This window comes from Xyrauchen texanus, chromosome 14 (genome assembly GCF_025860055.1).
Source record: "Xyrauchen texanus isolate HMW12.3.18 chromosome 14, RBS_HiC_50CHRs, whole genome shotgun sequence".
In the NCBI taxonomy this organism is placed as follows: Eukaryota; Metazoa; Chordata; class Actinopteri; order Cypriniformes; family Catostomidae; genus Xyrauchen; species Xyrauchen texanus.
The window spans coordinates 41,908,554-41,936,497 of record NC_068289.1 but is presented as its reverse complement, the minus strand read 5'-3'; the positions used below and the strand labels follow the sequence as shown (position 1 = coordinate 41,936,497).

The 27,944-nt window shown below is 37.2% G+C and overlaps 1 protein-coding gene across 2 annotated transcripts; it reads right to left on the bottom strand.

Annotated features, from left to right (window-relative positions):
- On the bottom strand, positions 1-27,910 carry LOC127655056 (polypeptide N-acetylgalactosaminyltransferase 3-like). Of its 2 annotated transcripts, none has more exons than XM_052142653.1 (11): positions 27,794-27,910; positions 23,686-24,267; positions 20,991-21,163; positions 18,098-18,247; positions 14,438-14,672; positions 13,796-13,913; positions 8,494-8,694; positions 6,556-6,687; positions 5,801-5,902; positions 2,600-2,752; positions 1-1,673 (listed from the first exon to the last, which is right to left on the bottom strand). In XM_052142653.1, the coding sequence occupies exons 2-11, from the start codon at positions 24,228-24,230 to the stop codon at positions 1,560-1,562; spliced, it is 1,923 nt and encodes a 640-aa protein (XP_051998613.1). In that variant the 5' UTR covers positions 24,231-24,267; positions 27,794-27,910; the 3' UTR covers positions 1-1,559. The 2 variants fall into 2 exon arrangements, with proteins under 2 accessions (XP_051998613.1, XP_051998612.1); XM_052142652.1 differs by lacking the exon at positions 27,794-27,910 and adding an exon at positions 25,418-25,528.
- Between the last annotated feature and the right edge of the window lie 34 nt (positions 27,911-27,944).

The following is a 27,944-nucleotide window of genomic DNA, read 5'->3' as shown; positions in this document are numbered from 1 at the left end:
TTCTCCAATTTTAATGGACAACCCTTAGAAACTTTTCTGTAATTCTGAAACACTATCTTACAAAAATGAAATCCAATTTAAAAAAATATAAGCAAGACAAAAATAATCTACATCAATTCATGGCAATGTAACAGTGGTATATAAATCAAATTCAGTTTTGTAAACCTGTCTTATGAAAATGTAAACATTGGCAATATTTCTTTCATCTGTTGATTTGTGTTCATCCCCCATTCTGAGGGCAGATGCTTGTATTATAGCGCCCCCTTCTGTCAATCACTGCCATTCACTCTATGGCCAAAGGAGGGATTAGCACGGATTATGACCATGTGTTCATTCCCTTCAAATATTCAAGTGGCTCAACAGCAAAATATACACACATCATATATTTAAATTTGGTGAGATAAAAAAAATAAAAAACATTTTGTGGCTGAAAACATAATAAAAATATCCCATTAGAAATTCCTCTTTAAAAGGTCTGACCAAGAACCAGTTTGTGAGAAGGGACATCAATAATATTCAGTGTATTTTCATGTCCCAAAAATATACATATTTATATATACTGAATAAAATGTGAACTATTCAACTTTAATTTTAAAGATGAAAATGTGTTTTCTTTAGCAGAACAATATAAACATAGGGGTGATTTTTAAATCATTAAAAAAATAAAATAAAATGTAAGGCTATTTTTTAGATTGAGACATACTTTTTTTTAACACATTTTCATTAACTTTAATTGTGTAATCATCATCATTTTTCAAATTAAATTAATACAACTTGAAATATATATATATTTCTTAATTTGATGGAAATTTGTTAAGAAATTGAAATGCGTAGATCTTTAAAAAAAAATACATATATATATTTTAGTACAACTGCTACTGGCATGAAAAACTTGCAGTTTACTAGGAAGTATGAAAACACTTGGTAAAAAGCGAATACGAAACAAATACTTTCAAGTCTTTTGTGGTTCAAAATTTGCCTATTGCATAATAGGATTATTTGAAGAATCAGACAGGCCTCTGCTCTTGTTGGACATTCATAGTCTGCATTTCACATTAGAATTTGCAGCTGATATTGAGTGTCATTGTGATCTTACTGAGCAAAATGATTAGTCTGATAGTCTTTCACATCTAAAGAAATAAAGACAGATAAAAGAAAAGTTTAAAACTTCACTTGAATGCACTTTTCTATGTGTCCACCCAGACGGTGCCTTGGCCCATACAGTATGTACTATTTATACTATACTGGAATGTCTGTGCGTGCACTGCTTTTTTGGTCCTTTAGATTTCTCCAATGTCCAGCAGCAATATTTTCCAAGTACAAAAATAAATTAAAGTTCGATGTCTCTGCAGGGTCCAAAATGAACACTTGCCAAGTCAAGAAAAAAGGATAAAAAATCCCATTATCATCAGAAATAATTTTTTTTCTTTGTTTTATATAAATTGCAGCTTTATCACTGGTAAGAAATATTTATGAAATGTACATTTTTTCAATTCACCCATTATTGGCAGCTGTGGCATAAAGTTAATTTTGGACCCTGTGTGTGTGTGTCCCTGCACTCAGGCGAAGAGCCAGAGTTGGTATTTGTCTGCCGGATTGCAGGGCACCAGAGAGGGGTTCTCTTGTCGAGCTGTCAAACACTGTTTTGAGCCCTTGTTAAAGAACAGCTGATCCTGCAAAGAGAATAAAATAACAGAGAAACATCTATCAACACTATAGACTCCTGCCAAATCACCAAAGCAAACATTAACAAGCATTAGATAGACATCCATAAACTACAACTGAAACTGTGAGAAGATTAATTTCTCTCTTGTCTTTGTCCTTTGTGTGTGCTTCAGTTTAGCCAACCCAAAAAGAACACGTTTGACTTTACACAGGCAAAACTCACAGGATCTGTTCCAAAACCTAGTGAGCCTAGTTTCTGATTTGTAACTACATCAGAAGTTAACCCTTTAAATTACAGTCTAGAGTCTTGTGAACATTATACAGTCACTTTTTATTCAATTAAATTATGTGTTGTTTATAGTGAAGGCAAAATACAACATCCATGCTTGTGGACGCGGGGTTACACAAGGTTAAGCTGGTCTGATGGTGTCACGGCGAAATTGTTCATTAATTTAATCTTGATATTCATTGGAAATGTGTCCACACATTGTGCTAAAACCATGGAGGGTGTAGTAAGGGACCGTCTGAATGCATCAGCCAGCATCCCCCATCAAAAACTCTAGAGTGTCCCATGTTTTACAACTTCAAAAGTAGCAAACCTAGTATCGTGTTGGATACTTCCTGTGAGAAGCGCTATTTGAGTTGCTGCCTTGGTCACTTGTAAAGATACATCATGATTAGGGTGCTGCCTTAGAAGATAGCTGAATACGTAGGTAGTAGACAAGGCATCTCAGAAAGTTTTGGAACACTGATTTTGCTAATTAAACTTTGGTTTAAAAAAGAATAATTAACAAGCACAACAAGAGACAAGCCTCTAAAGACAATGTTGTGTTAAGAGAGGAGTGAGTTATGAAACAGCACTGCCTCAGGCTGTTTTGAAGTCGTATTTAAAGTAAAGATCAGAACTCCACATGGTCTTTAAATGTTCTTGTACCTCTCTCAGCTCCCATTTCTGCTGAGGTCCTGTCATGGTGTTGTAACCTTTATACTGGCACTCCTCTAATTTGACGATTCCATCGGTCGAGTGCAGACACAGCTCCTTCTGAATATTGTGTCGTATCTCATGATGGGTCGAATACTCGAAATACTGTGTAATCAGAGAAGAGAGAAGACCTTGACCAGAGGGAAAACATTTACATTTACATTTGACAGATGCTTTTTTTATCCAAAGCGACTTACAAAAGAGGAATAATACATCATAACCGATTCAACTTGAGACACCGTTACGAAAAGTGCTGAATAAAAACGTTACACTAGCATCAGAATAGTAGCATCCAAGACAGATTAGAGTGCAACAAGAATAAATAAATAAATATATATATATATTATGAGTGCATGGCTAAGTGCTCTTGGAAAAGATGTGTTTTGAGCTGTTTTTTGAAGACAGAGAGTGAGTTTGCTTCACGGATTGAGTTGGGAAGGTCATTCCACCAATATGAGACCGAAAGTCTGTGAAAGTGTTTTGGTGCCTCTTTGTGTTGGGTACAACAAGGCGCCACTCATTAGCCGACCACAGGCTTCTGGTGGGCGTGTAGCTCTGCAGAAATGATTTTAGGTATGCTGGAGCAGACCCAGTGACTGTTTTGTATACCAGCATCAGAGCCTTGACTTTTATAAGTGCATCAACCGGCAGCCAGTGGAGAGAGACAAAGAGTGGTGTAACATGTGCTCTCTCTGATTCATTAAAGACCAGATGTGCTGCTGCATTCTGGATCAATTGCAGAGGTCTAATTGCACATGCAATGAGAGCATTACAGTAGTCCAATCTAGATATGACAAGTGACTGAACAAGAAGTTGTGTATCATGTTCAGAGAGGAAGGGTCTTATCTTCCTGATATTGTAGATATCATGATCGTGCTGTCTTTCAGATGTGGTCTGTGAAATTGAGTTGGTTATCAATGGTTACCCCTAGATTTCTGACCCTTTTAGACATATCGCAGATATTCCTGAGAGCTACTGGCAAACATACTAAACATTCTAATTAAAATGTATATGTGCGAATCAAACAGGCCATGAACACGCTGCAAAGTTTTGGGAGAGACAATTGCATTCATTGTATATGCGGAGGCAAACTGCCTTAAATTATCATTCTGTGTGTACATAATACACAGATAGATGCTGTTCAGACCAAACATGTTCTTGCAACAAATGGCACAGAATGCAGGTGAGCAATTGAGACCAAATTTCAAGACCAAGTTCTTTTTGATCTTAAAAATGTGGTGTTCCTGCAAAATGTGGAGCAATGATCAAAAATGTCTGTCTAGTGCATGTTAACATTTTTTCATTGTTTTTCAATAGTTTTTCTGTCTGATCGACCCCTTACTATTGAAATTGCGATGGTTGACATGGTGATGAAAGAACTATGCCAAAGAACGATTCGCTCACATATTACATCATAAAGGCTTGCGAACAATTTTTGTTGTCTAGACGAGCATTACGAAATATTTTACAGCAAAGCCGAACTAGAGCCAAACCGTGCCAGGAATAATATTAATATTTGTCCTTAAAACAAACAAGCTTTGCTGGAAAATGGTGGCATAGGATGCAAAAGCTAATTAGTTAATACCTACTAGGGATGGGATGATATGGTTATCTCACGATTCGGTTTGATATACGATATGATGTTTACAATTCAATATAATAACTATTAAATGACAAAGTATGACAGAAATATTTATTATTAAATTTTTTTTAATTGTTTGACCAAAATGTACATTATAATTTTTCATTAAAATAAAGCTTTTTAATGGATAATATAAATGCTCAAATTTGAAATAATAAGATTTTCTCATATACTTTTCTCAATAAGAATAGATCACAAACAAACCTTCAAAATTAGTGTCCTAATTTACATTAAAAAAAAAAGTACGTTAAAGAGTACATTTATTTTGTAATAATTTGTTTGTCATCATTAATAGTCAAATATTTAACATTACACAGAAGAAATGTTCCATTTTCATTTCAAGCACTTTTCCAGGTATTCCAGTGCAAACATTTCTAAAATCTAAATTTAAGCACTTTAAGGACCTTGTGCAGACCCTGTAAACAATGGTAAAGTCAAGCGATAGAGAGATTATGATGCTTGACTGGTCATTTCATTTTTTATCACATGGACGGAAAACAATGTTGCAAATTTCAAAATATCGAGTTTTCCCTTAATATATTTCGACATTCTTTTGATTCACGATATATAAAAATTCGATATATCGTCCCATCCCTAGTTCTTACTGATGCCTCCAAGACACGGAGCAACCGTCAGAAATGTCTGTTTATCGCATGTAAAAATATGAAGGAATGTACAAAAACTATTATTGAGCAAGTTCATAAAAATCTGCATTCAAAACCGCATCCTTGAGTCACTACGGTAAGTGTACAGTAATGTTTTTACATGAGAACCTTCGGGTTAAATTTGGCAGGAATTTCAGGCTTCCGTTATTTGTCCCCATGTTTGTTTACATCATGTTGGTAAAAAAACAAAACAGTGAGACCGCTTACTTGCACATCAATCCGTTGATTACTCCCAAAACTCAGCTTATTTAAACAATCAGACAAAGCAAGAAATTAATGTTTACATGACATTTGAAATAATTTTTGTTATTCTCTGCTTTTAACGTCAAGCTGTGAAGAGGCATGCGCACAACACGTGTGCACACTGGATAAGCCAGTAAGAACGACAGTTATTGTGTTTACATGCAACGCGGTGTAATAGACAAAAATCTTCCTGTTTCGATCGGTTTATGCTTACGCCGTTTATGATCTTACACAAATGCAAAAGCTGTTTAACGCATTTACATGACCACACAGGTTGTCGGCTTATTAAGCATAATTGGTGCAAGAACGTGCATGTAAACGCACTCATTGTTCCTCTGCAATTAACTTGCTATTTCATGTTTCAACCACAGATGTCGATAAAGAGCCCAGAAATTCATAGAGTGCCTTTTAGTAATTTCCATCACTTTTCCAAACCCTGATATTTCCAGGTTGTCCCTAACTGTTACCACTAAAGTAAACATTCAATATGGAACATTTCCAAACAAATCTAAATTAGTTTTTGCCTAATAATAAGCAGTCTATGATGTATTTTATCAATTCCCTTGATTCATTGACAGGTCACACTGTTTGCTCTGGCAGTACCTGGTTTCCTCCCATCCCGTGGCAGGGGTACATGATCAGAGACTTCCCTCCCTCATTATTCTCTCCAGCGTCCAAACAGGCCTCCTTTCCAATGTTCTTTATCTGGAGAGAGACGCGGAATGTGAGACGGTCAGAGGGAAAGGAGAGAAATAGAGCGGGAGGGATGGAGGAAATGGGATGGATTGTGGCGTCGTAACATGAAAGCTGTTAAAACAAGGAGGTATGCACTCTCCGAGATCCGCTGCATGGTGGGAAACCACAACCACCAGACACAACACACTGTGGTGTTGAGTGAGAAAGGGAGGGAGGGAGAGCGAGAGAGAGAGAGATATGAATAGAAAGAGAAAAAGAGAGGGAGAGGTGTTGGGGAAGCCACTTGAAAGCTGTAGCTTCCAAATACAAGCTGCTCATAATTTAAGAAGTTAAACTACAGTCAAACTACTCTAGCTATAATTAAAAAAAAAAAAGCTAACTACATGCTTTTCAAGGTGGCAATATCTATAAGTCTGTATATAGTATCTATATTCATATTAAAACCTATAAAAATAAAAAAAAATGTCAGGTTTATAATTGAATATTTTCCTTTCTATATTCAGGATTTATAACTGTTTAGGCCACTCATCCTGTACATTCATCACTATTTTGAAAGAAGCTCAGCTACAATACTGAAAACTGTAGTTGAGATAGTACTGATGCTAGTCTTAGTAAGTTATTCTTTAACACTGCTGCCAGTGTACACACACACATACACTCACCGCGCCAAAATGCAGTGGATTGAGATCGGGCATGAAGACCTCCGGATAGACGTTCTTCAAATACCAGGAAAAGCTCTTACACTGAAGCTTTTCCCGGAGATCTACACGCTTGGAGACATCACCAAACGAATGCTGTGGAGAAACAAAGAGAGATGGTTGCTTCATTACTCAAACTGCTTTGAATTATATATTGAATCAGCCCTCAGGCTGTCTGAGGCACCACTTTAAAGCTGTCTGTCTGTGGTTATGATCCAGCAGCACGTTTTGGCTACACATACACAGAATCTTGAGAATATCTGTGGTATATGAAACAGAAGACAGCAAAAGGCCTTCAGTCTTAAAGTCGGTTATATCTGAGGTAGCGTTGCATTTTCTCGAAGGTTATTTAAGATCTATGCATGACATAATTTTTAATTTGGGCTCTTTTTAATCAGGAGCATCTGCTGGTTTTATATTCTGTTTATGTTTTAAGAAGTTAAACACGAAAATGCAACAAAAAAACACATCTGTTTACATATACATTAACATTTATGCATTTGGCAGACGCTTTTATCCAAAGCAACTTACAGTGCATTTATTACAGGGACAATCCCTCCCGGAGCAACATGGAGTTAAGTGCCTTGCACAAGGACACAATGGTGGTGGCTGTGGGATCGAACCATCAACCAGTTCTGTGCTTTAGCCCACTACTACACCACCACCACCACCACAACATCCGTTAAGCACTTTAAACTCTAGACTCTTACTCGATTAATATTTGTTATGTGAGTGACACAATATTTGTCATGTTCTATTTGAGACACTTACGATCTGTATGATGTTTAGACCGTATAGTTTACAGAAAATACTCATATTTGCAACTATTCTAAAATGTCAGCAAAGTAAAAAAGCACCTACTAAGAGTTGTTTATATCAGTACTTTTCAAATTGGGGTACAGGGACCCCCAGGGGGCCACATTACTCAAATATTGTGGTGAAAAAAGTAACACTGTCAACATAATATAAAGTAGGCTAAATGTTTTTCAGATGATTAGGGATCCACCGATATTAATATGTTTTTGTAGGTATTTACACATAAAAAATATTGTACACTTAATACAACACAATACATTCACATAATTATAAATAAACCATTGGATGGCTGATATTGGTGGTTTGTGTTGACAATTTTAATTTGGTCAATTATTGGCCAATAAATATGGTACATACCCACAGTTAACCGTACTCAGAACAGACATGCTTCCTCCCACATTACGTAACTGGGGCTGTCAACCATACAGTCGTAAAAATATCCTCCATGAGGGTGTAAGAAATAAGATACACAAATAATAATATAACTACATAAACAAAATCCCTATTTATCTTGGAGTTCAGTGTTAGCGGCAACAGCTTATACACACAGACTATTAAAATGCTCTGTGGGTGAGTAAATATACCATGAAAAAAATATATTTGGCGCTGCTGACTTTCCGCTTGCAGCTCAAACACAAACATGACATAAGAGTAGTCTTTGACAATCCTCATAAAGTCTGGCCCACAATGCAGATTATTCTGGCCAAGAACTGCCCACTTAAACAGGAAGATACCTTCTGAGTGACAAGAAATGTGACAATTAATTTTATTCCCACATCAAGTACAGGTCTCTGTGGAACAGTAATGGGTGTTTTCAAATCTGTGGGTGTATTCAAACTGGGATGGGTGTTTCTAAACTATTGAAAACACCCTCTGATTGGGAAAAGCCCATTTTACATAATTATAAAAAAAAAATGGCAAACAGTTATACAGAAAGAGGTGAAAACACTTTCTGTCTGTATAAGTACTTATTATTTCACAGACAAAAACAGTTCTGCTTGTAGATATCTAATTTACATGTTAGAAAATGCTTGGAAAAACTATGCTCTTTCAAAGATTTTCTGCCATTAAATAGATTTTTGTTACCTCTTTGGCAATCTGAGCCGCCTGCTGGTTTCTCCTGTAGAAGATCTCTTTATAATCATCCATCCAGACTTCAGCCAGTCGCACCTGGTTGCGAGCGATCACCTGTGTGCCTTTGGGGAAGGTGTGAGGGCTCTTTGTGCGGAACACATGACCAACGACAGAGCAGGGGATGATTTCCAGCTGCCCACCACACTGCCACACCTGAAGGGGGTCAGGACCAGAAAAACACAATGAGAACGAATATGAAAGAAAACATCGACCTTAATAGATCATAACATTGCCCGACCACATATTTTTCCATAGGGATTTCATAAAATATTACATAAAAGAGTTGTGAGCCATGCACCACACCAACCAACTCCGAGGTGAATCACAACATTTCAAACTTTGATTAAAAGAAAAAAAAGTGTTTGAAAATCAGCAAAAAATATGAAGACTGTGTTAACATCTTTCATGAGGGAATGAACAACAATTGAATTTAATTCAAATGTTACTGAATTAAAAACTATGGAAAGAAATAAAACTATTGATTAAACATGTTGATTATAAGTATAGAATCAGTATATTTTAAGTCTACTGCAAAATATTCAGATATATACTGTACAGATCAGAGCTGTTGAAATAAGCGAGTTAATGCATGCATATAATTTAAAACGAAGCATTAATTTTTCTTAATCACAATTAACACATTTACTGATTTGACATTTTATTCAGCTCCGTATGATAGAGTAGAATTTATGTGTGCATTGCCATGGCTAAAAGCAAAACAAGAGGCAATCTGCAAGCGCTTTTCATGTGGAGTACAAAATGGAGCGAATCATGTACTATAAATGCGGCTTCACGATTGCTGTAGCAAGTGAATAGCCATGATTAACATTGTGAAGAATGAGAGTTTAAGAGATTTAATGCCCATTACAATGAATACTTATCCTTGTTCTTACAATTAGTCAACCTCCCACTTAGACTTTGGAAAACATTTAATATTAATTGAATTAGTGCAATTTTAGTGTATTTCTGTCTATATTTTGTAGAATACTTTGTTTGGGAAATGTTACTAAAACATTAGTTACATGTTACTAAAACATCTTTTCTAAGAAGAAAATAAATAAATATTGACTGAAAACAAGTATATATACACTAAAGTCACACAGGTCAAAGAAAATACAACACATAGAGACTGTATCACTTAGATATCACATAGATACTGTGTCTGATCCCCATACTACCAAACACGAACCCCTCACTAAATCATCAAGAAAAAACTGATTAAGGTAAAACCTGAAGAAATTTTGTTTTGAAGATAAACATCATATAAAAGGTAGGGCTAATAAACATTAGATTTCTTTAAACCAAAGCACTAATTATAAATGCAATTATTACAAATCATATTTTGGTCAGATGTAAATAAAAAAACTCTGTTGTCTTTTACCCTTGCTACCTTATATAGTTCACCTGGGCTGTATTCTCATTTCCTTGCAACTTTTTTATCAGATCTTGTAGTTAATTGTTGGAGACTTCAACATTCACATAGATAATGAAAATGTCACATTGGGATTAGCATTTATTGATATTCTCAACTCTCTTGGAGTCAGACAAAATGTGACAGGTCCAACTCATCACCATAATCATACGCTAGATTTAATTCTGTCATATGGAGTTGATGTTGATAATATAGAAATTCTGCCGCAGAGCGATGACATCTCAGATCATTACCAAGTGGAAGAATACAAAATTAGAGGTATTTCACGATTCATAGAAGGATAGTGTCTGTAGCTACACAGAGGCACTAAATGGTAAATGGTCTGCACTTATATAGCAACTTTTATTAACCTTAGAGGTTACCAAAGCGCATTACACTGTGACCCATACACACATTAACACACACACATACCAATGGCGGCAGAGCTGCCATGCAAGGCGATAGCCTGATATTGAAAGCAACTTGGGGTTCAGTGTCTAGCCATGTGTGTCGTGTGGGCTGGGAATCGAACCACCAACCCTGCGATTAGCTGCCGACCCACTCTAACACCTGAGCTACAGCCGCCCAGGTTGTTAGGGAGTTAGCAAACTCCAAGAAAATAACCACAACAATCCTAGGTGTTTATTCAGTACTGTGACTAATTGTTTAGGAATAAATCCTTGACTGAACCAGATATCCGTAACAGCACAATAGTAATGACTTCATGAATTTCATTACTGATAAAATTGAAATCATCACAAAAAAAATGTGAATTATACAATCGTCTGTCACAGTACCAAAGAAAACAATGTCTCATAATCTTCCTCATGAGCACTTCAATCACTTGCTGTCATAGGTCATGAAGAGCTTTTTGAAGAACAAAATGTATCAAAATATCAAAAGCCACATGTATGTTAGATCCAATACCAACTAAGCTCTTAAAAGAGGTAGTCCCTGTAATCTCATAACCTTTTCTTAATATTATTATCTCCTCGATATCCTAAGGACATGTCCCAAGAAACTTTACAATGGCAGTTATCAAACCACTTATTAAAAAGCCACAGCTTGATCCTGGAAAATTGGCTAATTATAGGCCGATTTCAAATTTCCCGTTTATGTTGAAAATACTAGAAAATGTAGCATCCTCCCAACTATGTTCATTTCTATAGAGAAATAGTATATATGAACAATTTCAGTCAGGATTAATGCTCCATCACAATACAGAGCCTGCACATACAAATGACTTGCTCTTATCATCTGACCTTCATTTCTCTTCAAGTGTTTTTAGATTTTAATGATGCCTTCGAAACCACAGATCACAACATTCTCTTGAATAGGCTTGAGAATAATGTTGGCATTTATGGAGTTGCATTAGCATGCTTTAGGTCCTATTTAGTAGACTGCTACCACTTTGTCTATGTAAATGAGGAATTGTCAAATCAAACAAAAGTATGGAGTGCCACCGTTTTAGGGCCTTTACTTTTCTCCTTACATATGCATCCCCTGGGAGATTTTATCAGGAAATTGTGGAATAAGTTTTATGCTGTTATGCTGACGATAACTAACTTTTTTCTTCAAACCCAAAGAAATTTCACAATTCTCCAAATTAGCAGAGTGCATTAATGAAATCAAAGATTGGATGGCAAGACATTTCCTTTTACTCAATTCCAACAAAAAAGAGGTACTAATTATTAGACCAAAAACTAAAATATTGATGTTCCACATAACAGCTAAAATATAATTTGACTCTCGATGGAAGTACTGTTACATCGTCTTCTACAGCGAAGAAATTAGGTGTTATATTTTATACCAATCTGTCCATTGAAAATCTAATTTCCAATGTTTGTAGAACAGCATTCATCCACCTCAGAAATATTGCCAAGTTACGACACATGCTCTTTGTTGCTTATGCCGGAAAACGAATTAGTGTTCATGACCTCAGGACTAGATTATTGTAATGTATTACTGGGAGGATGTCCAGCATTGGTTCAAAATGCAGCATCCAGAGTGCTGACTAGAATCAAGAAATATGATCATATTAGCCCCATTTTATTGTCGTTACATAGGCTACCTGTTAGATTCTCCTCAGTTTGGAATGCCCAATGCCCTCGAAGTCCTCATGTTGGCGTAGTGACTCGCCTCAATCAGGGTGGCGGAGGACGAATCTCAGTTGCCTCCGAGTCTGAGACCGCCAATCCGTGCATCTTATCATGTGGCTTGTTGAGGGCATTACCATGGAGACCTAGCGCGTGTGGGGACTTCACACTATTCTCGACGGTATCCACGCATAACTCACCATGCACCCCACCGAGAGCGAGAACCACATTATGGCAACCACGAGGAGGTTACCCCAATGTGAACCAGAAATATTTATAATGATCTATAACACAAAACCTTTTATTGCATCTACGTTAATATTATTCTATTTCTTTCCCTGTCTCAACCTCTTGATTCATATCCTGTGGTTACCAGAGCTGGCCGGATCCAGCTCCATTCCTGCCTGGTGTCGGATTCCAATGCTACGTGTCCCTAGCGATGGCAACTAAATGCAGCTGTTGCCAGCCAGATATCACTTTTACAGTCTATTACGGTGGACTTCAGAGGATGAATTGATGCCAACTCCAACCACAAGACATGGGATACTTCATAGGCCATTGCCTGAACCTTGGACTTAGCATAGACCTCACCGAAATGACCTGCCGGTTGAACTGCGGTGCAACTCACTGATCTCTGCCTGCATCACCATGGTCTTGGAATACACAAAAGTCTTCATAAGCCAACTAGCAAAGGACAATGCATCTATGTGAACTTCTACAGTTAATCCAGGATGAATTTCAAAGACATTAGTCATTCATCTTATAGTTCATACAAAATCTTTGTTTAAACATTGACCCTTAACACTTACTTAGTTTAATAATTTTAAACCATGGCCTACACTGCACACAAATAACTAATATTGGCAATATATTCATGCTGTTTAGCCAAAGGGGAACTGGCCTCCACACAGTGAGTCTGGTTTCTCCCAAGGTTATTTTTCTCCATTAACCAACATCTTATGGAGTTTTGCGTTTCTTGCCAGTTTCCTTGGGATTGCTCACTGGGGTTCTAAATACAATTATTATTTAATTACATACATAATTTACAATCATATTTAATCAAATTACTCAATGATGACTCTAAGACTTTATAGATATTACGGTTTCATTTTCTGTTAATGCATGATTTTCTGTAAAGCTCTTTTGAAACGATGTGTGTTGTGAAAAGCGCTATACAAATAAAAATGACTTGACAACTTGTATATCGAAATATGCGATTAATTGCGATTAACTACGGAAAAGCATGCGATTAATCACAATTAAATATTTAAATCGACTGACATCACTAATACAAGTATATAAGTACTTTGAAAGTGTAGTAAGGTCGACTTGATTGCGTCATTCACGGTGCGTCATGGAAGTGAGAAGTCGCTGCAGAGCTCTTTTGCCGCACGTTGTTAGCTGCGATTCTCTGATTGGTCGATTTTCCCTCTTCAGAATCATGGGTAGTGTAGTTCTTCACCAGGAGTCCCGCTATTTAACACAGTTTTTTAAAAAATGAAGTTGAAATAATGCAGACTGATGGCTTCAACAGAAGCATATACCATCCATTAACAACCTTGGAGCTCACGGTAGGTCTGTCTTTAAAGGTTTTTAAGTTAACAGTAAAAATCAATACGCCTTTGGAGAAAATTTATGAGATTCAGTGGAAGCGTGTCCAAACTTTGGTAGTCCATTTATGCTAAGACTGACTAAATGGTGTTGATGAAACAGTAGGATTGTGTGTGAGAAATGTATTTTCTCTCACCCTGAAGGACATTTCAATATTTTCTCCTCCCCAAATCTCCATTTCCTCGTCATAACTTCCAACGTGGTAGAAATAATCTCTCGAAATGGAGAAGAGTCCCCCGGCAAAGGTTGGTGTCCTGTGAGGGCAAATGCGATTATGATGTAAATTGTCCTAAAATGTAAAGTTTTTTTCATTAGACACAATATGACTGAAATGAGACTGTGGGTACTAAATTTTAATGGAAAACAATGAAAACCAATGCAGTTCTGAGAGTATTTCAAAATATACAGTATTTAATCTATCAAGTTATTTAGAGACGGTTCACCCAAACGTTTTGCCACAATTTAATCATTCCATTGACATCAATGATTCTTGTGAGTCTTGTCATTTATGTCAAGCACATTTCGACAAATGATTTTATTTGTCATTTTTGGACCTCAACAGCCTCAGTCTCCATTCACTTGTATTGTACAGAAAAGAGCAGCCTAGATATTCCGCTAAAAACTTCCTTTTGTGTTTTATGGAAGCCAAAACTCATTTTGATTTGGAACAACTTGAGGGTGAGAACACAATTACATCATTAACCTTTTTTGGGTGAACTATTCCTTTAATAGTGAGCAAGTGTAACTTAGATAATTGCAAACCAGCACTTTTTCTTACTTTATAGAGTACGTCTCATCTTTGCGCCTCTGTTTTTCGTGATCGGGAAGAGTCTCCCAGCCAAAGGACAGACCCCAGTCGAAATTTCCGCGGTTATGATGCTGTCCGTAGGGTGATGGTTTCATAAATTCAAATGTGTTGAGGTCTATGGTGGTGATGTCGGGACTCACTACAGCTGTGGAGTTATCTGCTATCCGAGCCAACAGGGGCTCAAGCCATCCGTGGAAGCATTCACCTGAAAAACAATCATAGTATATTAAAAAATGCTAAGCACAATGTTAGCTTTAGTCACCATTTACTTTCATTGCAATGCATGTCAAGAGTGACTAATGCTAACATACTGTCTAACATCTCCATTGGTGTTCCACATAAGAAAGTAAAGTCATACTGGTTTGGAACAACAGAATTTTCATTTTAGGATGAAACTATCCCTTTAAGACTTTGATGTCATTCATAGGAATGATGTAGAACAAGTTTCCTTTACTTGGTGCACTAGATACATTGATCTTAATCATAGAACAGAATCATATCGGCAGAAATTAACCAGTTAAATTGTTTGAATGCAATATTGCAATAGGACATCACTATGACACTGATTACAACTGGTATTAAAATCATTTCCCAGGTTCAATACAAGTTAAGGTCAGTCGACAGCATTTGTGGCATAGTGCTGATCACAAAAAGAATGATCATTTTGACTCGTTCCTTCTTTTTCATTAAAAAAAAGTTACTTACAATAGAAGTGAATGGTGCCAATCAGTAAATGATAAAATACTCACTGTTACAAAGTTATAGCCACAAGATATAAACAATGTGTTTTAACATTAATTATTAGTTAGCATGATAATATTGCTTCCTAACCTTTCAATGCCAGTAAGACACATCAACGTAAACCCTAAAAACGATCGTCAAAACAATGATTTAAAAACTTTTCAAAACTTAAACGTTTTCAAAGAAGAATTAATGTAAGTGCTAAAATTGTCCCAATTCACTTACATTGTAAGTGCCTCACTGTAACCTCGATTTTTGCCTTTTTAAAGAATAGGAGGGACAAGTCTAAATTATTTTTGTGGTAATCAACATTATGCCACAAATGCTGTCAATTGAGCTTGTATTGAACCCGGAATATTCCTTTAGCCTTCGTCTAGGGAGATGTGATCACCAGGTGCTAGGTATTGATACAGATTACCAGATTTGATTTGATTCTGATTCACAAGCTCTTGATTCAATTCTGATTCATTTGGGAATATTTCAGATATAATGTCTAGTTTGTTTACATATGAAATTATTTATTGCTTGGTTAATGCTGTAAATAACACAGGAACTTTTTAGCTTACTACATTATGAAAAAAAAACAGGGCCGAAACTATGCAGTCCAATTGCAATTCATTTAACATACATAATTAATCAACACAACGAAACCTGAAGTAAACTGTAAAGCTGCACTATGGAATGCTCTTTAGCAACATTTGTGGTTGAAACCTAAAGTTGCAAGCAATTTGCAGAAATTTTTACGCGAGTTGTGTTTCATCGCTGCTCTTCTGCGCGGATGAATCTCGTGGTTTGATGTTACTGGGACTTTGCCAGTGATTACTCAAATATTTTCCCCAGCAGAGCCAGAGTCATCATTACATGCCATTTTCACATTGATTTTCATTTAAACAATTATAACAGAGATATTACTTGCTTTGAGGAAGATAGACAACACTCGACTAAAAACAATGTAGACTAATAAGATGATTTAATAATGATGGGGGTGAATTACTTAATTAAACACAAAAATAATATGCAGAAATATGCAATACAACAATTACAATAATAAACCGTTTTCTTAATTGTTTCTATGGAAGTTATCATAAACACATCTGCTAGGGCTGGGTGATATGGCTTCAGAATTTATATCTTGATATTTTTCAGCAAATTGACGATATATATAGATATATATATAGGGACGGCTGTGGCTCAGGGGATAGAGTGGGTTGCCAGTTCAATTCCTGGCCCACATGACTCCACATGTCGAAGTGTCCTTGGGCAAGACAATGAACACCATGTTGCTCCCAATGGCAGGCTAGCGCCTTGCATGACAGCTCTGCCATCATTGCTGTGTGTGTGTGTGTGTGTGAGTCACAGTGTAAAGTGCTTTGAAAACCACTAAGTTAAAAAAGCGCTATATAAGTGCAGACCATTTACCTTATCTCAATAATCATATTTTTGCTCTGAAATAACATAAAAGTGTTGCTGTTGTTTTTTGTTTGTTTGTTTTTTAAATCAGAGGAACCATCATTTCATCTAAACTATTAAAAAATGACGAAGGCATGTTTCCCACAGTTTCACACAAAGGAGCGTAAATTGTAATCATTGTCATTGATTCGCACATTTATACTTTTAACCTACCTGTACAATCAATCCTACATGGAAGCTTAATACAAATCTTATTTACCTTCATATATTTTTACTAAAACATTTTTCTTTGTGAATGAACAAGGTGTGCATAGTACTAAATTATTACTGTGGAACCCAGTCAAGTTTATTAATATTATACAATACTGTATAATTATTATTTTAAGGATAAATGAGTATATTTCTGTCCTATTTACTTCACCCACTGCAAGTGCAGTGGTGTTTATTTCACCTTCACAAGGAGTTTTAATTATGAAACTGAAAGTGCAATATTTATTTGACAGTTATGAGATTCGCATCTTGTGGACGACTGTCAAACTCTCCTTTACTGTTCTGCGTTTGTAGATTTGTATAATAACTTAATACAGTTACTAATGTTTGGAATTGCGTGAATGCTTTAACCTGCAGTATTTCACAATGCAGGTGAACTACGCTAAAAACACCAGCCCACGAGCCCCGCCGTCCCCGCACGTGCACACAGATCAGCGCGTCGCCAGTTCATTCTGAAGTGCAGACAGACCATGTTTATCTGTCTTTAATCGCAGCCTTTGGCAGTTAAATAATATCTCCATTTTGAGGTTATTTTGATTAATTATACAGCCCTGAATGATTGTGGACTTAGTCTACTGATGCACTCTATGAAACTAAATGGCCAAATAAAAGGCTCATTTTAAGAATAAATATTGCTCTCGCTCAAATGAACATCATTGCTTATATATATATATAAAAAAAAAATGGTAAATGGGAGATGGTCAAACTTTAATCTTACATGTCTTGAAAAGAATAACATTAACTAAACAAACAACTAGAATAACAAGTTTGAATATAGTCTGTATGTGAAGCAGTTCGGCTGAACTAATTGCAAAAAGGTTAACGATTAAGTTTTCATTTCATAATAGGAGTTTCATAATATAAACAGAACTGTGTTCTGAACCAATTTTAGTAATGATGAACCGCAACATCATAAACTCTGTCTGACCACGTCCCAGTCAACCAGTGGACACAACAAACATGTTATAAATAATACCATGAATCATTAACAAGCCTAAACTCAGACAAAGCATTACATTCTTTCCTACGGAGAACAGTTCGAACTGACCGCAGGTCTGTTTTTATTAAGAGACAAACCCAATGGCACAAGATTTCATAGTGGCTTTAAAGTGACTAGCACATTTGAGTAGGAGTGAAGGGCTTGGAAAAGTCACATCTCTCATATGACTCAATGTTTTTTCTGACTCATGTCAGAGTTTGGATACTCACAGTGGGCATCCAGGAAGGTGAGGGTGTCTCCTGTAGCCACAGACGCCCCAAGGAGTCGAGCAGTGATGAGGCCTTTTCGCTCACGCTGACGTACCACATGGACGATGTGCAACTGTTTCAGATACTCGTCCAGTTTGTCCTTTAATTGCTCTGTGAGAAACACAGACATGTCAGGAGGGTGTTTGTGTGCAATGAAGGCATGCCATGTGCTTTTTCGAGTTTTTGACTACTCGAGTACTTCACAGGTAAAACAACCAACTACAGCTAAATGTGCAAGCACTGTGAGGTCTGTCTGTGCTATTCTATTTTAAATTGTTAATCTATTTCCAGACCGATCTCATGAACATTACATGACTGTGGCAGCATTTCTGCAAAACCAAATTGTGTGCTTCATTACACGTTTTACTGCAGTTTCCCAGTGAAATGTCCTGCGGGGGGGCGCCAAAAGCGAGTGAAAGTGACGTAATCAGAAAAGGTTTTTAAGTTGAATGTTGGATGGAGGTTTTAACGTGCATCCCTGACCTTAAACCTAACCTAAAGTGTTCTATAAAAGCAAATGCCACATGAAAAACACATTTTTGTTGCAACAACGTAATTTAGTGTTGCTTCAAAGACACTTTCGTCTCACGTGTCAGCTTGCATCTTTGGCTGGGTTCGAGGTACGGTCTTCTGAGCCAAAAGTTGTTGAGCAGGGGTGTTCGCTGTCCTTTTCTGCATATCGTTGCACCGTTTTGTGGTCCGTTATAACGCGGTAGCACATTTTAGGTTATCGCGGCCCATTCAGCCCGTTTCGCGGCCGACCCACCAGCCCGCTCAGTTCTCAAGAGGGCCAGTCCACCCCTGATCGGCCACAATGTGTGTCGGCCCACCAGGAAAATGCCCGGTATGCCAGATTACCAGTCCAGCCAAATAATAGACCAAAATAATGGTAAACAAATACAAATGTTTTATGATTTTGTATTTATTATCCCAACCTGGTCCAATAGAATCACTTTACTATACCTACATTTCTGCGAAATGACTTTTACGTGACTCGTTGTACATATCGCAGCAGTTTCCTAGTGAAATGAATACTACAGGCACAACAACAACAATTACTTTTATTCTCTTTCGCACAAATCATGAGTAAAACATCAGTTAATTAGTTCATAAATACGTATTTTTCACCTTGTTCCTCACACAATTCTATCTTATGCTATCTTATCTATCTTAAGCTGACACGTGAGACGAAAGTGTCTTTGAAGCAACACTCTATCTCCAAAAGACTGGGGTACGAGTCCTGAAGAGCACACAAGTCGACACATGAGCTGAAAGTGTCATATAAGCATGACAAATGGATGTGGTTGCGTCAGCATTTGTGTTTATCATCTAACACTTGCTTTTTATGACACTATTGGTTAGGTTTAGATTTAAGGTTTAGGGTAGAGAGGTCAGTTTTTGTGGATAAAGCATTAGCCTTAACCTCATCTTTTTGGAGAAACAATTAACTAACTTTTAGCGCCACAGTAGACATTTCACCTTGGAACTGCTGCATTACATAAAACTAACCACGTAATTTTGTTTTGCAAATACGTTGCCACATTCATGTAGTTTTCATGTGATTAGGATGTATTATCCTCTTCAGAATCATTCTGAATCCTTCATTAGTAAAGATATAACCCTTAAACAGCAACAATCTTGCACCAGTTGAAATGAGAGCCAGCAGCACAGCAGGTTGTTCTATAGGTTTTGGCTCAGTCTGACGGTGAGTGCCGACAAACAGAACACTGGTCTTTCTCAACGGAAGCTGACACTGCATGAAAAAGAGTGTGTGTGTGTGTGTGTGTGTGTGTGTGTGTGTGTGTGTGTGTGTGTGTGTGTGTGTGTGTGTGTGTGTGTGTGTGTGTGTGTGTAATTATATTAAGAGAGAACGGTACAGAGGTAGTTGAAAGCCAATTCCCTGGCTTTCATTCTCACATGGCAAGCCGCCAACAGAGGAAGTTCAATCCCTGCGTGATCATGTCAGGGGACCGACTATTCCCTCATTGACTATAGACCAGGTGTACTCTAGTGCAGCGATTCTCAATGGGTGGGTCGTGACCCAAAATGAGTCACAGGTCTGTTCTGATAGTTTCATGAACAACTTGGAAAAACAATGCTAAATGGAAATAATAACAATTGCAAGTGCTTTGTAAAGATATTGAAATAAAGAGGTTTATCAACAGAAGCGGGTCGTGACCACAGGAATAGGTGGGGAAGATCCTTGCTCTGAGTGCAATAGGTTATGTACTGTATAACTGTAGCATATGTTACATTATTCAACTCATTATGCACTATTATGCAAAGTATGCACTATCTGACAGAATGTGTCCTTGCACTCTAAAATTGACTGGGAGATGTTACAAGAATGCTATAATTTTCATAGTACTTTGGTTGTTTTATACAATATTGCCAAAATATCAAAATGTTGTTGACATCAAAGGCCGTGTGTCATTATTTCTACAATTATGTTTTGTGATGCCGAAATTACAAACCTTTGTGTTTACTTTTGTACAATAGACAAATTTGGTACTGTGCACGGTCGCCACTTGATGTCAATGCTTGTAAAGCGCCTTCATGCATTTTTTTTTTTCCTTCTCATTTTTTGCTCTCTTCGCCTTGTCAGAGATCTGGTTTTTAAGAGTCCACTGGTACCCCCCCCTGAAATCCCCTCCACATTCTGAGCAAAACTCCACTGAGAACTTTCCCAAACAACTCTGTTTCCCATAGTAACCTTTTTCACGAGCCTAGCCTCGAGCAGCCTGGTGTCAGCAGGCTGACAAGAATTCTACATTACGGTCAGCTTGAGGGAAACCGGACGCTCATTAAAAAACACGAGCGGTCACGGTGGGGCTACGCTCTGGAGGTGAGTTACCATGAGTGCTGGCGTCATCTACAAGGATGATCTCTTTGAGCAGGAGTGCAGGCGAGGTGTGTAAGACAGAGTAGACAGTCCGCAGTAGTGTACTCCACGCCTCGTTATGGAACACGATGATCACACTTGTGGTTGGAAGGGGTGGACAGCGTCTGAACGTCTGTTCGATGCATCTGTAAGAAGGTTAAGCATGGGATAGACACAGATGGAGAATTTTATTCAGGACTAGGGATGGGTGATATACCGTTACATATCAAATATTCATGGTGATTTTGCTGATGATATAAAATCAAGCAGCATCAGCATATTTCTGTTAATTGTTACATTGGTGCATAAAACTGAAAATCATTAAATATCATTCTTCCATATGTTCTTTATTAAGTGAAAACATGTCTTGACTATCATTTTGGGTACATTTAAATGATGGTTGATAGGGGAAATAGACCATTTTAAGCCATGTATAGCAAATATATAAATAATGAGACTTATATCAAATATTAGGAGAAGGCTAAAAAATATTGAGCTAATTGTTTTAGCAATATCGGCAGGTCCTGATAAAGCACCGGACACTTTTTCATCTGTCATGGTTCCAGAAGTGTTTTTCCCATTCATTTCTTCCAAATCGATTTCATAAAATCCTTAATAAAAGAGTTCTAAGCCATGAACCACACCAACCAGCTCTGAATTGAATCACAAGATGACAAGCTTTGATTTGAGGCAAAAAGATGGGGCTCTGTAAGTCGCTTTGGATAAAAGCGTCTGCCAAATGCATAAATGTAAGTGTAAATCAGACAAAAAGACAAAAGGTACAAGACTGTGTACTTAACGTCTTCCATGAGGGAATGAACTACAGTCCCATGAAGCACAGCAAATGACGTAAATCAAAAGGAAAACAAATGAAATGCATAAAACTATTGACGTAAATTTCATACCACAATTGTACAGAGTGGTTATCCGAGTTACCGTAGACTTCGTCAGTTCAAACCAGTCTGGTCATTCTCTGTTAACCTCTCTCATCAACAAGGCATTTCCATCCACAGAACTGTCGCTCACTGGATGTTTTTTTGTTTTTGGTACCATTCTGAGTAAATTCTAGAGTCTGTTGTGTGTGAAAATCCCAAGAGATGAGCAGTTACAGAAATACTCTAACCAGCCCATCTGGCACCATCAATCATGCCACGGCCCAAATCACTGAGAATAAATTTCTCCCCATTCTGATGGTTGATGTGAACAATAACTGAAGCTCCTGACCCATATCTGCATGATTTTATGCACTGCACCAACAATCATTCATGCGATTATCTAATCAGCCAATCATGTGACAGCAGTGTAGTGCTTAAAATCATGCAGATATGGGTCAGGAGCTTCAGTTAATGTTCACATCAACCATCAGAATGGGGAAAATGTTATTCTCAGTGATTTGGAGCGTGGCATGATTGATGGTACCAGATGGGCTGGTTCAGTAATAAGTGTGGGTTGGCGCTGTTTTGGCAGCACAAGTGGGACCTACAAAATATTAGGCAGGTGGTTTTAATGTTGTGGCTGATCGGTGTATATATGTATATATACTGTATATATATATATGTGTGTGTGTGTGTGTGTGAGAAGGGCGGAACCTTTGAATGTGTCCGTCCAGAGTCATTAAACTGACGCACACACCACAAACAACACACAACAGTGCCAGAGACCTTCTACCGGACTATAAGATTAGCATAACATAGCATAACGAGGTGGTCCCATAGACATTCTATGGACTGTACTGTTATAACCTTCTAGTTAACTGTTACGCTCTCTCCTATTATAGGAGATTGCTATATCCAAATAAAAGAATCTCTGTCAGTGATAAAATAATGGAAAAAGAAGCTCTTAGATCTATTTGATGTACAAAACATGCCCAGATGTGAAGTATTCAGCCTATGTAAGGCAAATATTAATTACCACAGAATCACACCAAATCTTAACTATTAACCAAAACGCAGAATGAGACTTTTTTGTCTGTAAGCGCTTTTTAAGGGGTGGCTGTGGGGTGGTAGAATGGGTTGGCCGCTAATCGCAGGGTTGGCGGTTTGATTCCTGGCCCACATGACTCCACATGACAAAGTGTCCTTGGGCAAGACACTGAACCCCAAGTTGCTCACAATGGCAGGCTAGTGCCTTGCATGGCAGCTCTGCCACCATTGGTGTATGAGTGTAGTGTGAATGGGACACATTGTAAAGTGCTTTGGAAACCTCCAAGGTTAAAAAGGTGCTATATAAAGTGCAAACCATTTACCATTTATATTTTAATTACCACAGAATCACACCAAATCTTAACTATTAACCAAAACGCAGAATGAGACATTTTTGTCTGTAAGCGCTTTTTAATGGTGAGTTTAAAGCAGCACTCGACGCTGGCGTTGACGCTCTGACACGAATCATGATTGCGGCTTCATGATTGCTGTAAAAAAGCAGATAGCCACAGTCTACCAGCAGATTAATATTGTGGAGGATGAGAGTTTAAGAGATCTAAAAATGCCCAATGCAATGAATATCCAACCAGTAGGGAAACTAGTTCTTCCAATTAGTCAAACTCCCACTTAGACGTTGGGAAATGTTTACACCTGCCCAGCAATGTGACTAACCTCACATCCAATTAAATAATACGGCTTTAAACTGTGATTGTTGAGGTCACATAAGCCAAAATGGCGGTACATACTCTGGAGGTCTCGTATCAGGCCCAATGTCTCTGCTTAGTGAGATCCGATCACTGGCATACAAGTTAAAGCAATGCTTCTCCTCTCCCCTCTCTTTCTCTTTCTGCTCAGCTGGACTCAGATTCTCAGTGTGAAAGGCCTTTCCGGAAGCCCCCGGGGCGCTGGGGTTCTGCGGGGGTCTTTCCAGGACTGGTCTGAGTTCGGCGGCCGTGTAAAACCCAGATAGACAGGCCGAGCTGCCCTCGCCTTGCTGCTGTCTTATTGGAGCTTTAATCTGCATCTTTGGCATAGCCTCACGGAAGTTATTCATCGCACCCATCACCATCCCAAAAACAGCGTCCCGTTTCACTGCAATCTCTTTCAACCAGGGATCGTCTTGGGGGTTCTGACTGACCACTTCTCGTTGCATTAGAAACAGGAAGGTCACAAATACTAATGCCACAATGGCAAGCTTCCATGGGTGCAGTCGTCTGCGCAGAAGTCTGCGGAAAAATGTCATTTTTTGTGGCAGAGCCGACTGGGAGCGTTGGAAACAAAGGTTCACCATGCACACACCCTGTGCATAACATCACTGGCTGTCACACCTGTGAAAGGGAGAGAAAAGCGATGACACATAGATTACACTGACATACGAGTCGCATCAAAACCTGAGCAGACTCCTGCGAACACTTTAAAAGCTAAACACTTCTGACAACTGGTTTGCAGACGGAAAAATGAGACAGTTTTACTCCAGTTCCAGTTCTGAACATCCAACTTCAATATTTGCTTTGATATATGTAAGCCCCTTTTTGATGGCTGGGTAACCATTCTACACAAGAGAGAAGTAATTTTGTGAACTTAATTTCTTTAAAAACATCCCCTTGGAATAAATGTAAAAAGGAACTTTCCAAATCATAAACTATTTGGTGCTTTTAACCACCGAAAAAATAACAGTCAAGTGTTCTTTATACGTAAAATGCAAGACTTGACAGATCTATCTTTTCAAAAAATCTAATTTTAACCCTAGAATGCATACAGGCGTCCAGCTTTTGGGGATTATATTTTTCACATTAAGTGCTTTTTTTTCATATGAGAATTCCTCAATTATGGCATGTTTTTGACCCAATTGTTTTCACATTAAATTTGCTACTTTATATTGTTTTTCTATTTCACTTTTGTACTATCCCAAGTTGACACACACACATATATATACACACATCATCATATCACATATATATATATATATATACACATACAGAAAGTGATATATATCATTTTCTACGTATTAACGGCATACATATGTAATTATCTTTAGGCAATGTTAAATAATTATGTTAATGTTCAGACCTTTATTTAGTAATAAATAAATACATACAATTTATTAATTTGGCAGATGCTTTTATCCAAAGTGATTTACAGTATGATACAGTAAGCCTATATGCAGAATAAACAGTACATTAAGTAGCCTACACGACAAAACAAAACAACACATACACAAAGACACACTTACACAATCAAAATGATCATAACATTTTATTTTAATTGAAAAAACATTAAGTGTTCTGAAGAACATGCATCTTAACGTATGCATTTTCGGGTTAAATTAATCACTTTAATACTAGCTACTGATATTTTTTAATTATTATTATTTAATCATTTTAAGGACTCTGTGAAGCGGTTTCATGCTAAATGTTCACACCTCACCTCAAAACAAAGGTTATCTAGCTCAGACATTGGATAAAGAGTGAGACATACCGTCGGCGCTTGAAAATAATGCAAGTACATATCCAAAATGTGTTTTGAATTTAACATGGACTCTCGCAAAGAAGAGATGTAGGCGGTATCTGACTTCTACCGTGAATCCAAAGTGGAATAATCTCAGCAGGATTTCCGCGTCGTTGGATCCAGGTGCGCTTCTCTCAGGTAGAGGGGCGGATCGTGCATAACGAGTGCGTAAACGCCACGTGTTAATTTCATCCATCTCTCAGAACCGTTCTACATAGTGTAGCCTACAAGCTTAGCATAAAATAAAATAAAGCGGCGGTCCCAGATACACTTGCGAGGAGACAAGAGGCCGTATTTTTAATGGATGTCAATGGAGGAATTGCTTCATTCAGAATCAGAATTGACTTTAAAATACAAGGAACTTTAAAGTCATGAATTTGTCTTGGCGTTTGATGCATACAATAAACATAAACAGAGTAAGATAAATAATAAACTATATTTAAGATACAATAGCCTATCTAGAGTAAACTGACTGGTTTTAATAAAGAACCTGTACAGTTGTGCAACATATGTGCAGTTGTGCAGGGATGTGCAGATTATGAACAATAGAATGGGCAAATGTTCACTGTTTACAGATGTTCTCAGAAAAAAATCACATAAATTATTTAGCTGATAAAGCTACTTTTTAAGGAAACAGCTCACATCTTAATAAAATGACAGCCTGTCCACTAACTTCAACAGGTTTTACGCTAAATTATCATTTTGGAATGAACTGTTAAGTTTACTGTTTTAAAAGGGAAGACGCGGAAATATTTGCGACAGTTAGGTGTCAGTAACCGGCTCTCCCCATTCGTTTGTATGGTATCAGCAAACGTGACTTACTGTCGTAACACGCTAGTTGTTAAAAACGCGAAGGTGGTAATCACAATATAGAAGATCTCTGATCTCGAGGGTGCGTCCAGCAACCAAGCATTTAAAAGATGTTGCCATCCATGTAAAGTAAAAAAAAAAAAATTAACTGTAAAAAACGTGAGATACCTGCGTTCGTGGTGCTATGTTTAGATTTAGTTTTGTTTTTTAAACGCAAAAATGTATTCATTGTGAAAGCCTTTATTGTATTGGAATAAAAACAGTGAATGAGGCTGTTATACTTTTGTGTTTCACTTAAGAAAGTGCTTAGGGGTGAGTAAAGGATGACATTTGTTTATCCACTGAGTCTAAAACTATAAAATACTAATAAAAATAAAACCAAAATGATCATGAATTTGAATGAATAAAATCACTTAATAAAAATAAAAACAAAACTCAAGGGTTATTTGTATGCAACAATAAAATAATAGTAAACATTAAAAAAATATACAATAATTTATAAAATAATAATAATAAAAAGTCTGGAGCATTGTTCGTCTCACCGTTCTCTGGGAGACGAATAATGCTCCGGTGAATGTAGCTGGAAGTTTTTATTATTATTATTTTATCCCATTTGAGACTAAAATCTTATATAAAAAAATAAATAAAAATAAAAATGATTAATGACCAAACTCAACCATTATTAACTCAACCATTACTTAAAAAAATAAAAGAAAACACTTTTTTTTATTCAACAGTAAAAAATTAATAAGTATAACAATACAAAATAATAAATAAATGTAATCAATTAATCTCCCGGAGCGTTGTTCGTCTCTGAGGGAACAAAATCTTAGCGGGAAGTTTTTATTTTTATATCCCATTGAGTCTGATATCTTAAAGTAACCGGTTTAATCTAAAATATTAATACAAATAAAACAAAAACGATTGTTAATTACCAAAAACACTTACTTAAAAAAACACAGCAAGGATTATTTTTATTCAACTATAAAATATTATAAAATAATTAATGAACAAATCTAAACAACAAAATAAGAAGAAAAGAAAGGGGAAAAAAAAAAAAAAAAACTCCCGGAGCGTTGTTCGTTTCCAAGAGACCGGAGGATCTATTCATTTCTTTCGTTTTTTTTTTTCTCCCCAGAAGAGTCTATTAAGTTTTAACTGGATTATCTCTCCACAGCGATGTTGCTAGGAGACGCAGAACGCGCTCGAACCGCATCGAATCACAGAGAAAAGCGTCTCAACACCAAATTATACATTTAATACGTTATGCAGATTTAACAACAACCAAAGGTTGATTAACCATGTAAAAAATAAATACGTCCCATCGCCGGTTTTCTTCCCTTTAAAAAAAAAAAAAAAAAAAAAGCGTTGCAACCGAAATCACTTGGACAAAAACGTCGTGCAACATCTCTGACGTCGGTGCTGTGTGACATTTGAGTTTGCAGCGATGTATAACTCCCTTAGTAACTCACTAGAAGCCGTTAACACAAAAGTTGCCCATATTAAATGGAATGTAGATGTGGGAAACTTGCTTACCAGACAAGCTCAGCCTGCGAGGATGTTTAATCCACCGTGTCCCGTGCACATGGGCTTCATAAAGAGCTTCAGTGTTTTCGGAGCAAAGAAAAGAAACCGGACACGAGAAGAATACCGAGGCTCAGAGTCCTCATATAGACCTCAGCAGACA